This window comes from Anomaloglossus baeobatrachus, chromosome 7 (genome assembly GCF_048569485.1).
Source record: "Anomaloglossus baeobatrachus isolate aAnoBae1 chromosome 7, aAnoBae1.hap1, whole genome shotgun sequence".
Taxonomy (NCBI): Eukaryota; Metazoa; Chordata; class Amphibia; order Anura; family Aromobatidae; genus Anomaloglossus; species Anomaloglossus baeobatrachus.
Window position 1 is genome coordinate 146,581,213 of NC_134359.1, and position 14,782 is coordinate 146,595,994.

Below are 14,782 nucleotides of genomic sequence, written 5' to 3' on the forward strand. Positions count from 1 at the left end.
GTTGCCTCAGTGGTCCCACTCTGTGGGCCCTCTCTACTCTAAACTTTGCTTTTATGCCTAGGGCCTGTGGTAGCTCCTGCTCACATATGCTGTCTAGCTGTCCCAAAGATACCGATTCTGGCAGCCCCACAATACGCAGGTTGTTGCGTCTTGATCTGTTTTCTAGATCTTCTGCCTTGTCTTTTAAATATTTATTGGATTTCACTAGATTTGCAATTTGTTCCTGCATGCTCTGGATTAGATCCTCAGAATCAGAAATTCTCTGTTCTGTGTCTGTTAGTCTATTAATGTGGTCGTTTAACTGCTTTTGTATATTGGCAAGTGAATTTTGTATAGCTGCCTCAATGGCCACTTTTATTTCTTTAGACAGATGGGATGCCACTTCTATTGCCAGTTTTTTTTATAATCCGCATTGAACTCTTGTGGTTGCTCATTATGACCTGCAGGTGGTGCTGTTGCCTTAGATTTTCTTGTTTGTGCTGATCCTCTGTCTCCTCCCAGTAAGTTTCCAGATTGTAATAGCTTTGTGCTTGCACATTTTTTGTTTCCTTTAAAAGGGGTATTAATGATTTTATTTAACTTTTGGGAAGATTGGCCAGATCTGTTCCCCTTACACTGCTGGCCTGCATTTTCCTCCTGCCCTCCTAATCCTCCATGCACCCCTTCAGCTCCGCCTTCTTCGTTCTCTCTCTCTTCTCCTTCTATGTCTCCTTCATCTTCCCATTGCGATCCTCTCTCTTCTGACCCCTGCATCCACTTCTCTGCAGCATCAGTGATCTCTGCCTCCTCATTTACATCCTCCATTTCTCTCCCTCTCAGGCCCAGCGTTGCTGTTTCTCTTGCCTTATTTTCTGGCTCTTCCCCCAGCAGACTTGCTGGCACCATGCTTATCTCCTCCATGCCCTGCAGCCTTTCAGCGTCACCACTCCTCCAGGATCCCTCTCCACCACTGGCACTCTGTAGCAGGTACCGCTCCATGCCTGCCGTCCTCCTGGTCCCCGCTGTGTTACTTGCGATGTGGCCACGTGAACGGGGGAGCTTTATTCTGACTAATTCCACGGGGGATGGCGGGGGCTTCTTCTTTATTCCTCCACCTCAGCCAGGACCGGATCCGGAAGTCGTTTTTTTTGTTTTTTAAATCAAGAAAGGTTGATGGGGAGATGTGATCTCCAATACTTTTTCCTATTCTTGCAACACATCTAATGCCATTCTACAGGATTTTATATAATTTATCATCTTGGTAAAGCATGGGTAAATTGCGTTTCAATATATTTGTGATTTTATAAAAATCTGTTGAAAAAGGGGTAGAGAAGGTGATGGTCCCATTTATCAATTTATTATTCCCTTTTCTGTTTTTATTTTTATTCGATTTTTTTCCAGAATTTTTTGTAGGGGGATTTATTAAGAGGGACTCCTTTGTTCTACTCGCCGCTATGATCTGTGCTCTTTTAATATCTCTATGGTTGTAACCTCGTGCCCGCAGTCTATTATACATGCAAGTACTCTCCCGTTGAAAGGCCTCTATGTCCGAAGCTGATCTTCATGCCCTAATAAACGCACCGAGTGGCAGATTTTTGACATCATCTAAAGGGTGGCAGCTGTCAGCCCTCAATAAAGTGTTTCCACTAGAGGTTTTAAGGAAGAGTTCAGTGTGAATGGACCTATAAATCAAATCCCCCTTCAATTGTAAATCCAAAAAAGAAATTCTCGCTATCTCAATTAGCTGTAAACTTTAAGTTTAAATTATTTGAATTAAGGTACCTCAAGAACTCATTAACCCGATCGGAGAGGGATTCTTCAGCATCCCCAGGACGACGTTCCCAAATAATGAGAACGTCGTCCAGGTATCTACCATACCATCTAATATTATCCAAAAAAGGATTATTGGGGCTATGGATAAAGCTCTCCTTCCACCATGCCAAATATATACTCATGCAGTGGAGTCTATCACATCCGCCCGTGAGAACTTGCCTGTAGACGCCGCCCGCGGATGGCCTTTCGTTCAGCCTGCACCGATCCCGCTGCCCTGGAAGATCCCCCGGGAGGTGCCCATTCTCGAAGTGAACCCGCCAGTCCCAGAAGTGACCGCGCCCCGAGAGGTCCCGGCCCCGGCAGTCCGCCCGGCCAGGGAGGGAGTGGAAGTTGCCCGGAGGAAGGCGCAGCAGGTGAGGCCAGTTGCCCCCAAATCCCAGGCCTCGGCTGAGGCGATGCAGGGTTGCCGCTGCAAAGCAGCACAGCAGGCCACGACACTGCGGGGTTCCCCAGTCTCGAAGGTGCCGGTCGTGGCCGGTACGGGGGAGCTCAGGCAGGGCCCAACCCTTGCGCAGAGGGAGCAGACAGACGCTCCATACTGGGAGTGGCAGCCGACAGAAGGCAGAGCTTCTGGCCCGCACCATCCGAGAAAAAGGAAAACCTGAGGGGCGCTACCTATCGGGTGCGGGGCCCGACCTACGAAGGCCAAGTCCGCCGGTTTGACCCACAGCGTGGATGGGGGTTCAGCTTTGAGCCGGGCCTGGAGGCCGAACTTTTCGTATCCTGTCGGGACGTCAACTCCCACCTCCCGATGGGCCACCCAGACCGTGACCTGTTACCTGGTGACCTAGTGACTTACACCCGTCACTGCGGGGAGAGAGGCTGGTTTGCCCTTGGTGTAAAGAGGAGGGAGAGCCGCTGTGTCCAGAGGCGGCCCCAGTCCCCTCCTCCACCATACAGGTCCGAGGTCGTGGTTGAAGAGGAGTTAGAAGAATGTTAAGGAAAAAGGTAGCGGTTCCGGCTACGTCCCCGTTGGGACTCTGTTGAATACTGTTTTACCCCATTTAAAAAGACAAGGCTGAGAACTTTCAGGCCACCCAATAACTTTTGGGTTTGTAAATAATCCCCAGACCCTCCTATCCCGTCCTACAGTCTCCGGAGAGGCTGGTTGGAGGAAGGGCCAGCGGCAGAGAAGAACGAGGTCCCGTCACCAGTGCAACCGGTGACAACCTTCCGGGTCCAGGGGTCCCCTGGACGTGGGGCCTCTGAGACTGCCGGGTATGGAACTTTGTACCCGGCCCATTGTGGGCAATACCCGTACCTGGGCCTGTTTCCTGGACTGGGGAAAAGGGGTGCTGACTTGTTTTTAGAGGCAGCATCAAGGTGCAGGTTTGCTTGGGTGGGCAAGCGGAAGGACCTGGTCCCATTTCCCGTTAATAAAAATGTCTTAAAGTTTGTAACGTTAAAGCACAGTGCCTCCCGTAAGAGAAGATTCTTGAAAACAGCTTAAATGTAAATATGTTATTATACTTGTATATGTTTTCCCGTTTATCTTTTACAGTTGAAGCAACAGAAATAAACCAGTGGTGGTCGGGCAGCCCGCGGACGATGTGCATTCAACCAAGGGGGAGTGTGACGCCCTGGACTAGCCAGGTTGTCACAGATAGGCCCTTGCACAACACCCATTCCCTAATAAGGTGACACCAGCCAATCTACAAAACCCTAGCGGGGGCGGAGCCAGGCGGTTGGCTACGTCCACCTAGGAGTTCACAGGCCCAGAGGCAGGAAAACCCGAGCAGATGAGATGAGTTTTGAGTTTGAAGAGAGGAGGAGAGGAGTTCAGGAGTTGAGAGTGAGAAGAGTAAATCTGTCCAGTGTCCTGGGTCGGAGCCCGGGCACTTTGGCTAGGAGGCAAACGGTGGTGGCCGTCTGCAGGAGCCGGGAAGACAGCCCGGTGGAACCGTAGGTAACCGGGACAGGTTAGTGGCCCGCCGGTACCGAACCGGGGAACCGACTGGAAACCGGAGCACACGTGGGGGTACTCAGACCCTGAAACGCGGTCCCGAAACTACTGGACCTCGTTAATTAACTGATTGAGGTCTGGACTTTAGGTCCTTTCTCACTCAAGTCCCGACTGAAGGCAACAGCCCACCGATTCCGGATAACGGCCACCGCTCAGGCCAAGAGATCCAAAGGGCTAGCGTGTTGTGAATGTTAGTTATGTTTTGGCTGCTGGGAGGCTCCCTCTGGTGGCCAGGAATGGTTTGGACTTGGACCAGGTGTGTTGTGCAGTGGGTGTTTCCTATGCTAACTCTCTGCTTATTTAAGTCCTGGTCTGATTGCAGGCTGTTGCCGGATGTCCGTTGTTCTTTGTATCTACAGCCTGCTTAATCCTGCTTTACACCACATTTACTCCAGATAAGTGCTTGCTCTTTTTTTATTGTCTCGTTCTTTTGTTTATCTGGGTTTGTCATTTGCTGTGGTTGGTTTCAGTTTATTTCCTTCCAGGGCTTTTCCCCCTCAGTGGATTGTTGAGGAACTCCCTGCAGTTCTGTGTGGAGTATAGCTCCTTTGGGTCCATGTGTTTGTGGCTTGTTGAATTTGTTATAATTCTTGTTTTCTGTTCATTGGTATGACAAGGGCACCTGGTATAGGACGGAGTTCAGATCGAGCGATCTGAGGGCCTTTTTGTACTATCAGGAAGTTGGTATTTTGCAGGGTTTTTCTCTGGTCACCACCAGTCCCCTTTCCTTTTTTTTTCTATTTTAGTCAGCGGGGGCCTCACCTTTTTTTGCTAATCCTGTCATCTACCTGTGTATTGTGTTTTTCCTATATCACCGCAGTCTTTGAATGTGGGGGGCTTGCTATTCTTGTCTATTTTCTGAGGCAGATAGTTATTCATCTTTCCTACCTTTAGGATAGTTAGTTCTCCGGCTGGGTTCGCGGTGCACAGGATGTTAGTTCACCCCTCGGCCACTTCTAGTTGTGATGGTTAGTAAGGGTATGGCGGCCAGATTAGTTGCCAATGCTCTTGTCACCTTTTGCCAATGATTTGTGGTGGTCTTCCATGGTTCCGGATCATAACACTAGCGTCTGCGGGCAAACGGGCTCTCCCGACACATAACGCCGGGGAGCGGACTCCCATTGCTGAAGCACGGGCTGTCCACAGCTACAGAAGGTGCAGGAGAAAGGAGGACACCACCAACCCGTTTGGGGGACAGAAGCAGCCGGCTGCGGGCACCGACCACCATCTTTTTGGTTTACCAGAGACTCCTGTGTATCTGTCAGAGTGAGTACCACTGTGCCCTTGGGCCACGCACCGCCGTGCCCCGCCGAGCACTGACATCGCATTCACCAAATCGGGTCCCGGTGCCACCACCCCTGCCCACGGAGGGGTTAACACCAAAAGCTGCACCAACATCTTCCCCGGGGTGTCTAGTAAACAGCAGCGGTGGTGCTCACCTTCACCACAACCCGTGGGTGGCGTCACGAACTCTATCAAACAAATCACGGCCTCGACAGTGACCCACAATTCTTCCCTCCCTTCAAGGCGCCAGCCCCCCTTACAGAGCGAAATGACCCCCGGTCCGGAGGCGCTCGAGCCACCGACACACGAGCCCGGATCTGAGCGGCTCGGCAGGAGCCGAACACAGGGCAGTACAGAAGCTATCCTCCAGGTTGAGTTTCAGCAATGGCTGTCTCCACTGCACCTGGAGCCAGTGAAGGCCATGTGCAAAAGCAGTGCAAACCTGGTGGCGGCCCTACACCAAGGCAACCTCACACACATGGCTTGCATGTCTCACGTCCTCAACCTGGTTGTACAGCAATTTTTAGGCAATTATTCTGGCTTGGATGCATTGCTGCAGAAGGCGCAGTCGCAATGTGCTCAAGTCCACCGTTCGCACTTTGCGGCTAATCGACTTGCATTGGTACAGAGGTCTTTTGGCCTATTGGTTAACTGGTTGATATGAGATATGCCGACATGGTGGAATTCCACTCTGCACATGTTGCAGCGACTGTGGCAGCAGCAATGAGTCCTGGTGCAGTATGTCATGATGCATAGTCTGATCGTGGGGAAAACTACGCTTGCGGAGTGGGCATAGATGGAGGACCTCTGCACCTTTCTGCAGTTTCCAAATGGCTACTAAGATGGTTAGTGCTAACGATGCCATCCTCCGCATCACTATACCGGTCATCTACATGCTAAGGCACACTTTGAATAGCCTTCTGGAGAAGGTGGTGTCCCAGACGAAGAGGAGGATGCAGAAAGGACACCAATATCTCGAAGGACTGGTCTATCATCGCACAGGTAGGTGGCATGGGAAAACGATCGAGGGGGGGGGATCATGATACCATACAAACTATTAGTGAAGGTGCAGGAGCCAAGGAATAAATGGAGGATGACAAGAGGAAAAGGTGATGGGTCTGCAACAGTCAGGAGATGAAGAAGATATTGATCCCCTCTCTGTTGACTGTGGTTGATGGGAGGGGATTGAAGAAGCAAGTTTGAGTGTTACCCCGCCACCAAAACACCATGGACTTGGACCTCACGGAAGTGTGTGTGAAGCCCCAAAGGTGTTGTGTCGGTGTCGGTGCATTACCTTCAGGGACTCCACGTTGCTGGATCTCCGTCACTGGTAGGAAATCTTCTGTTTGATCGTGACGCCACTCTCAGTATTGCGGTCAGTGGGGACCGCCACTGCAGGTTAGGGGTGCCTGGGGCTGATGATATGTGCAGTCAGATGTAGTAGCCTCCTGAGAGTGAGGCATGCCCCAGGGTCCAGTGTAGATGCGTAGTACTACAAGTCGCAGAATGACTCACACAGGCAGAAATGTCTTTCAAGGGCTTTACTCACATTTGATGGCAGGGTGAGTAGCCCGGGCGTAGCTGAGATGAACCAGGTGGGAACCAGGTATCCTTCAGGCTGACTTTATGAGGGTGACTACCAACTCGCCTTCCTTAGCCCTTTTTGTGTTTGGAGTAACCCCGACTTTGAGTCCCTATGGGGGTCACCCAGGGAAGATGCTGCAGCCTCTCTCCCCTTCGTTTGCCGTGTGCTTGTCGCCTGGACCAGGCCACTCCAGCTGCTTGCCTCCTGTGACCTATGGGCCCTAACTGTGGCTACGTGGCTGCGGCTTTTGTGGTGTTGTGGTGTGGGCTTTGAGAGCCCCACACCGGCAGGTTTAGCAAAAGAAAGCTGGATCTATCTCTGCTCTGGGATCTGCCGCCCGTTTGGGCCTGGTACTCTCCAGCAGTCTCCTTACTTCCCACTCCGTGCTCTTCTCTCTAGCTGAGATGGGTTTCGGGTAGCACTCCTAGTTGACCGTTCTCCCCCGTCAGTAGCCACTGCGCGGGCGCTGTTAGACAGCAACAGCCCCACAGGTCTGCTCCTCACTGAGCCCTATGGAGTTCTGCCCTAACTGACTCACTGCCCCTCCTCTCCTGTTCTTGCCTACGCCACCTAGCAACCAGATTCTCTTACCACACCCCTTGAGAGGAGATGGAGGCTTTTGGCCCCCTCCACTATTCCAGTGAAGGTCAAGGCTTTTCCCCCTCCTGGGATCCCCAGGGGTCCTCTCATGGGTACATGTGTGAGAGCTGATTACTATGCGCCTGTGTTCCACACCCCTGTCAGCCTTCTGGATTACCTGTATTGTACTGTCCCCAGCATGGGTGCAGTACTCAGTGGTGCCTGACCAGGTCAGGGGCGCCACATTCCCCCTTAGTTATCACCAGCACGTCCTCGGGCTGCAAGACAACATTTTAAAATGCATAAAACATTAAAACATGGTAAAACATTTTAAGATCACCAGGTACCATACATCACCACCCTCCACCCACAAGTCCGTTAACCCACCCAAAACCCTTTCACGTTGGCCGCGGCTTCAGCCACTTCTGGCAGGATGTAGAGGCGGCTTACATGGGCTGGTGGTTTCAGGGTATACCTGGCCTGGTGGATCCGCGCCTTCAGCCTCTTCTGGCAGGATGCAGAGGCGGCCTCCACAGTTGGTGCTGACCAGGTACCCTCTTTGTGGTGGAGAGCCAGGCCCCATAAACAGGCATGCTCTCTGGTTGCAGGTAAGCCAAGGCCCTATATACGGACGGGCTCCTCCTGGTTGCAGACGAGCCAAGCCCCTAAACAGGCTGACTCTGGTGGTGGTGGTGCCCTTTTGGTGTAACTATTTACACTGCGAGAGTTTGTGGCTATAGCCAGTTCATAGCCTTAAGGTTTATGGTTTTCTCACAATAGTTTTTGTGGGCACATGCTTAAACGTGAACGTTGCAAAACAAAACTTTTCAAAACTTCAACTGGTAACTTCTTTCTTTACTTTACTCCTCCATACCAGGGCTTTGGCCTGTTGGGCTGCGGCACCTGTTGCTTTCTTGCTCTTTGTCGTCGTCTGAGGTAGTTTCATCTGTAGGTTCCTTGTCTTTTCTTTCTTGATCTTCATCTGTTTCCTTTGCTGCATCTGTTTCTTTATCTCTGTCTTTTCTTTCTTCTTTGGGACATGGTGCTACATCAAGCGCATACAATCCTCTTTCGCCTTCATGCATAGTGAATTGTACTGTATTTCCCATCCTTAGGTTTCTGTCAGGGTGTCCTCTAGGCAGATGAGCGTTCACATCTCTTCTGTTGACAAATATCCCTTCTTTGATACCAGGGGCTACAATGAATCCATATCCACTTCTCAAATTGAAATCCTCCACTACTCCTCTGCAAAGGGGTCCTCTGACCTGGGCTTTGGCTCTTCTCAGGAACCTTTTTTCTTGTAGGTCTCTGGCTGTGACTTCTCTCTGCTCTGGAGACTGTGGTGCAGGGGACAGCGTTGTTCTGTTGCGACGCCTTGTCTTGCGGGCTGGGTTTTGCTGGACTGTTACCTCAATGCCTGCAGGGCCCCAGGTGAGGTTTCTGGGCTGATCTTCGTCAGCAGACGGTGTCAAGTCCTCCTCATCCCAACGTGAATAGGGTAACATCTCCGGCTCTGAGTATTGCTCCACTGCCGGTGGCTCCGGAGTCAGCTCCTCAGCTTCCTGGCCTCCTCTCCCCCTTAGTTCTTCGCTGCACTCTGGTTGTGGTAGCGCTGGAGATGAGTGGTCCTCAGCTGGTCTGGGCGGTGGACTCTCTGGCGCGGCTGCAGGGGTTGCCTGAATCTCCTTGGGGGTATGCGGAGGGAGCAGATACCGATCCACCATCTCTTGTGGGAACTGGGCCTCTAGGTCAGCCTTCAGCTTCCAGTATTCGGGGTCCTCTCCTATCAGGGTCTTCCTAGCAGGGACCTCTTTGGACTGGGGAGCGGTGTCTGCTCTGGCCTTGCAGGCCGGGGTAAACGATGAGGTAATCTCTTCTTGGCGGGCCGCGCCTGGCATGGCGGCGGCCTGGTCTTGGCGGGCCGCGCTCGGCATGGCGGCGGCCTGGTCTTGGCGGGCCGCGCCTGGCATGGCGGCGGCCTGGTCTTGGCGGGCCGCGCCCTGTATGGCGGCGGCCTGGATCGGCGTCGCAGCTGCGATGGAATCGGTGCAGGCTGAGCTGGGCGTCGCTGCAGGGACCGGGTCTTGGTGGGCCGAGCAGGGCATCGCTGCGGCGGCCGGGGCTTGGCGGGCCGCGCCTGGCGTGGCTGCGGCCTGGTTCAGCACCTCACTTGCGGCGCGGACGAGCGTTGCTGCGGCGGTGGGGTCTCGGCGGGCCGGGCCTAGCAGGGCGGCGGCCTGGGTCAGCGTTACGCCTGCGACGCGGATGAGGGTCGCGGTGGCAGCCGGTTCTTTGCGGGCCGGACTGGGCGTTGCTGCAGGGACCGGGTCTTGGTAGGCCGAGCAGGGCACCGCTGCGGCCGCTGGGGCTTGGAAGGCCGCACCTGGCGTGGCTGCGGCCTGCTTTAGCGTCGCCGCACCGGACGCCTCTTCGGGGACCGCGGGCGTGGCAGCAGGGGTCGGGGCACTTGCGCTGGCCGGGGCATCACTCGACTCACCCACCGGTGGCAGCATCGGGGTCTGCGTCATCGCCGTCCTGTCTGGCACTCGGCGCGCGGCTCTCCTTTCATAGGCCCGAACCGCCGCGGTCATCTCCAGCATTTCCATTCGTTCTTCCCGGATCTGCTCCACAACCCGGGTCTCCAGTCGGTCGCAGAACTGGGCCAGCTCCCGATACCACCAGGCAGCGGAGCCCGGTTCTGGATTTCTGCGGTCAGACGCCATTTCTTCTGCGCCCTCTTCTGCACGACTCTCCAGCTGTGTACTCGCCGTTGCCTCTGATAGCAAGCTGTTCAGTTTCTGCTCTGCCTCTTTCAGCAGCTCCTCTCCCAGCAGCAGGCTTGTGGCTTCCTTTCTGTCCCGACGTCTCTGGACGCTTCCACTCTCATAGCTGGCAAGGTCAGAACTCTGCAGGGGATCTCTGGGTAGCCACACCTCTTCGTGGGCGGTAACTTCTCCCAGCGCGGGCTGCTGTTGTTTTTCGGCGCGCTTTTCATGGTGGCAATATGGCGGCGCTTCCAACTTTTCAAGCGGACCGCCCAGGCACATGGTCACCTGTCTGAACAGGTCTAGTCCTTATCCTGTTCGTGACGCCAGATGTGAAGCCCCAAAGGTGTTGTGTCGGTGTCGGTGCATTACCTTCAGGGACTCCACGTTGCTGGATCTCCGTCACTGGTAGGAAATCTTCTGTTTGATCGTGACGCCACTCTCAGTATTGCGGTCAGTGGGGACCGCCACTGCAGGTTAGGGGTGCCTGGGGCTGATGATATGTGCAGTCAGATGTAGTAGCCTCCTGAGAGTGAGGCATGCCCCAGGGTCCAGTGTAGATGCGTAGTACTACAAGTCGCAGAATGACTCACACAGGCAGAAATGTCTTTCAAGGGCTTTACTCACATTTGATGGCAGGGTGAGTAGCCCGGGCGTAGCTGAGATGAACCAGGTGGGAACCAGGTATCCTTCAGGCTGACTTTATGAGGGTGACTACCAACTCGCCTTCCTTAGCCCTTTTTGTTTTTGGAGTAACCCCGACTTTGAGTCCCTATGGGGGTCACCCAGGGAAGATGCTGCAGCCTCTCTCCCCTTCGTTTGCCGTGTGCTTGTCGCCTGGACCAGGCCACTCCAGCTGCTTGCCTCCTGTGACCTATGGGCCCTAACTGTGGCTACGTGGCTGCGGCTTTTGTGGTGTTGTGGTGTGGGCTTTGAGAGCCCCACACCGGCAGGTTTAGCAAAAGAAAGCTGGATCTATCTCTGCTCCGGGATCTGCCGCCCGTTTGGGCCTGGTACTCTCCAGCAGTCTCCTTACTTCCCACTCCGTGCTCTTCTCTCTAGCTGAGATGGGTTTCGGGTAGCACTCCTAGTTGACCGTTCTCCCCCGTCAGTAGCCACTGCGCGGGCGCTGTTAGACAGCAACAGCCCCACAGGTCTGCTCCTCACTGAGCCCTATGGAGTTCTGCCCTAACTGACTCACTGCCCCTCCTCTCCTGTTCTTGCCTACGCCACCTAGCAACCAGATTCTCTTACCACACCCCTTGAGAGGAGATGGAGGCTTTTGGCCCCCTCCACTATTCCAGTGAAGGTCAAGGCTTTTCCCCCTCCTGGGATCCCCAGGGGTCCTCTCATGGGTACATGTGTGAGAGCTGATTACTATGCGCCTGTGTTCCACACCCCTGTCAGCCTTCTGGATTACCTGTATTGTACTGTCCCCAGCATGGGTGCAGTACTCAGTGGTGCCTGACCAGGTCAGGGGCGCCACATGTGCAACACATGAGTGCCTTCTTGCTGCACTATCTGTAACATGATTCCCAAATTGATAGGATTAGAAAGTGTGCTGACTACTGGGTTGCCACTCTGTTAAATCCATGGTACAAGAGTACATTTTGCAGATGTTTTTTCCCCTGGAAAGGGACATGCACATGCTGAAGTATCGAAACTAGCTTGTACACAATCTTAAGAGTGTTTTTTTTCCATGACAGCAATGTACACAGTACACAAAAGTACAGAGTGTGCATTGCTGTTCTAGACTGCCAAACCCCGTGAACATCAAATCATCATTGCAGAAACATTAGCAGCAGCAGTTTAAGTGGCAGAAGCAATTTCTATTTCTGTAAGGTGTGGCATACATTTTTTAGACCATCCCAGAACAGAGTAGAAGTCTAACATATAGTGAACAACTGGATAGGATGGTTCTGGAGTATCTAGAGCTCAATATTGATGCTGTCAAGGGGTGTTTGGAGCCTTTTGCATTTTGGTCTTGAAAACTGGAAGAGTGGCCTGAACATGACCGCCCACTGTGGACCTCAGGCAGAGACTGAGCAGTGATGAGCAGTGATGTCATTCAGGTAAGTTGTGGGCACAGCTGGAGGTTCCCATGGCCCTCCAACTGTGAATGCAGGTAACTTGACCTCAGGGTACTTTATTAAACTCAGTAACCCCACCTGAGGTGACTTTACTGAAATCACCTGAGGTCAGGTTAGCTGCAGTCACAGGTGGAGGACCGTGGGAACCTCCAGCTGTTCCCACAACTTATCTGAGTGACATCACTGCTCATTGTTGTAGCTCAGTCTCTGCCTGAAGTCCACAGCGGACGGTCATGTTCCATATTCGCGCGCTCTGATGTCAGATATAGCAGAGCTGGAATTATCATGGGACCTTATGTGGATTACATCAGACCTGCAGGGATGTTTTGGGGGTTAATAAAGTGGTTAAAGAGGGCATTTTTTGTATTTTATTCTAAATAAAGGATTTTTTCGGTGTTTGTGTTTTATTTTTTTTTCACTTACAGATAAATAATGACAGGGTCTCATAGATGCCTCCCATTACTAATCTAGGGCTTAGTGGCAGCTATGAGCTGCGATTAACCCCTTATTACCCTGATTGCCACCACACCAGGGCAATTGGGAAGCTTCGGGTAAAGTGCTGGGATTGTCTGGGCAGCTGCAGGCTGCTATTTTTAGGCTGGGAGGAGGACCCAATGTCCATGGGTCTCCCCAACCTGAGAATACCAGTCCCCAGCTGTCGGGCTTTATTATGGCTGGATACTAAAATTGGGGGGAACCGCACACCGTTTTTTAAATTATTTATCTAAATAATTAAAAAAGCCGCATGCAGTTCATCTTATTTTGATACAGAGCCAAGACAAGCGCACGGCTGGGGGCTGCAGCCTGTAACCGTATGCTTTATCTGTGCTGGATATCATAGTATGGGGGACCAAATGCCAATATTTTTATTTATTTTTACTGTACGATAGTGAAGCAAAGACAGGGTCTGTGATTGGAAGCGTTAGATGCTGTCACTTAGCATGGGGGTGTATCTGACTGCAATCAATAACTGATTCTGATGGGTGAGGAAAGCAGTGCATATGCAAAGTTAATGATAGGCCCCAGAAGTGAATGAGCGGCCAGAAAGCAGCAAATGCTGTGTTGGAGCCTCGGTAAGTATAGCGCGCTTGCTTTATTTTTTTTATTTTTTTTTAAATTTCCTGAGTGCCGGACCGGGATCATTAGCCAGAATTCCCTGAGAATTCTGGGGCTGGGTCCGGCATTCGGGTACATTTAAAAATGCACAGATCTGGACTTTTACAGTCCGGGTCCGTCCATCACTACTCTTTTCATACCAGAAAAGAGAATTTGCTCCTGATTTTGCACTCTGAAAGTAAATGTGACCCCGTATTATTAAGAAAAATCATGTTTTGTTAATAACGTACTGTATTTGAGAAAAAAAATACATAATTACATCTATCATTTTTTGCTCACTACAATAGATAGCTATTCTTCCTAGTCATCCTAAATTCTTTAAATTGTGCATTAAGTTAGCAAACATATCCATCACAATATACAGTACTCATTAGTAGTAGTCCAATTAGGGTATAAAACATAGCATACCTTACCACCAAAATATATAAAATATAAACCAAAAATATTTTGTATAGCTTGAGGGAGTAATACTAATGTGAGAGTAGTCCATGGGTTGTACTATCTTTTGCATATTTGCTCATGGTAACGGGGTTGTCCCTTTAAAACAGGTTATTGCCCATCCACAACATAGTGAAAAATTGTTTAATAGAAAAACCATTTACAAGTTCACCCAATGGTTTATCTTGTTCTTAATGGAATGTGTAAAGGTGTTAGAGTAAAACTGAGAGGGTTCTTTGTGGGATTTTCAGTTTTAGTTCGCATTCAGTCGGCTGTATAACACAAACAACAATCACATGTCAATTCTCCGACTGGTCGGCAGCTCTCCTGACCTGAGCGTGACAACATGCATTTCTATGCATACGTTCGGATCGTGAGATCTGCCAGCCAGTCCAAATATTGTGATGTGATCATTGCCCGAGTTATATGGTCGTCTGACTGCACCAAAGCATATATTCTGCTTTGTTTCACACAATCATTCACTCTTTATTTCCACGTGTCCCTTTGTGGTATCGCTTAATCGTCTTAATGTACAATATACACATTCCAATAAAAACAAGAAAAAAAACAAACATTGCATGAACAGATTTATTCAGACTTGTCACCAGTATTTTATGTTGTAATGTGTGTAGGCTTTTTACCTTGTCACAAGCCAAGATAAGAAGTGACCTGGAGCATCTTTTTCATCAATCGGTGCATCCTAAAAGAAATGTATAAAGGTTGTAAAATTACAGAACATGTATACAAAATAAAAAAAAACCATATAGAATAACTATTGTAGTTTATATGATAAAAAATAAATTCATATGCTAACAGTTGTAGGTCAGAGTGAAAATTACCCTTTTAAATAAATTAAGCCTTGTAGAGAGCTGGGCTGCACATTTTCTGTGTCATAAAAGGTAATTGGTGTCCCTGGTATAATTCAAGCTGCAGGCCATCCTAGTCACATGTCAATGCGGGTTCCAGATTCAAGACTTGCAGCTCCTGAGACCGGTGTGTCAACTGACAAGGGCTGTATCACACATACCTAAGTGAAATACATATGTGAAAAAATATATCTCTTCCTTGCTGAGCACTACAGGGTGTATCCCCAGCTCCATCCTCCTCAATGTTTTTTTTTTTTTAAATCAGATACTTTTTTATTAAAACA

At 50.8% G+C, this 14,782-nt stretch overlaps 1 protein-coding gene across 7 annotated transcripts in view; it reads right to left on the reverse strand.

Annotated features, from left to right (window-relative positions):
* The window catches only part of OSGEPL1 (O-sialoglycoprotein endopeptidase like 1), a 1,349,050-nt gene that overhangs the window by 189,535 nt on the left and 1,144,733 nt on the right, over positions 1-14,782 (reverse strand). For all 7 annotated transcript variants that reach the window (XM_075317748.1, XM_075317740.1, XM_075317741.1 and 4 more), the window contains one exon: positions 14,274-14,332. In XM_075317748.1, coding sequence (XP_075173863.1) covers positions 14,274-14,332 — 59 coding nt within the window. The remainder of the gene's footprint in view (positions 1-14,273; positions 14,333-14,782) is intronic.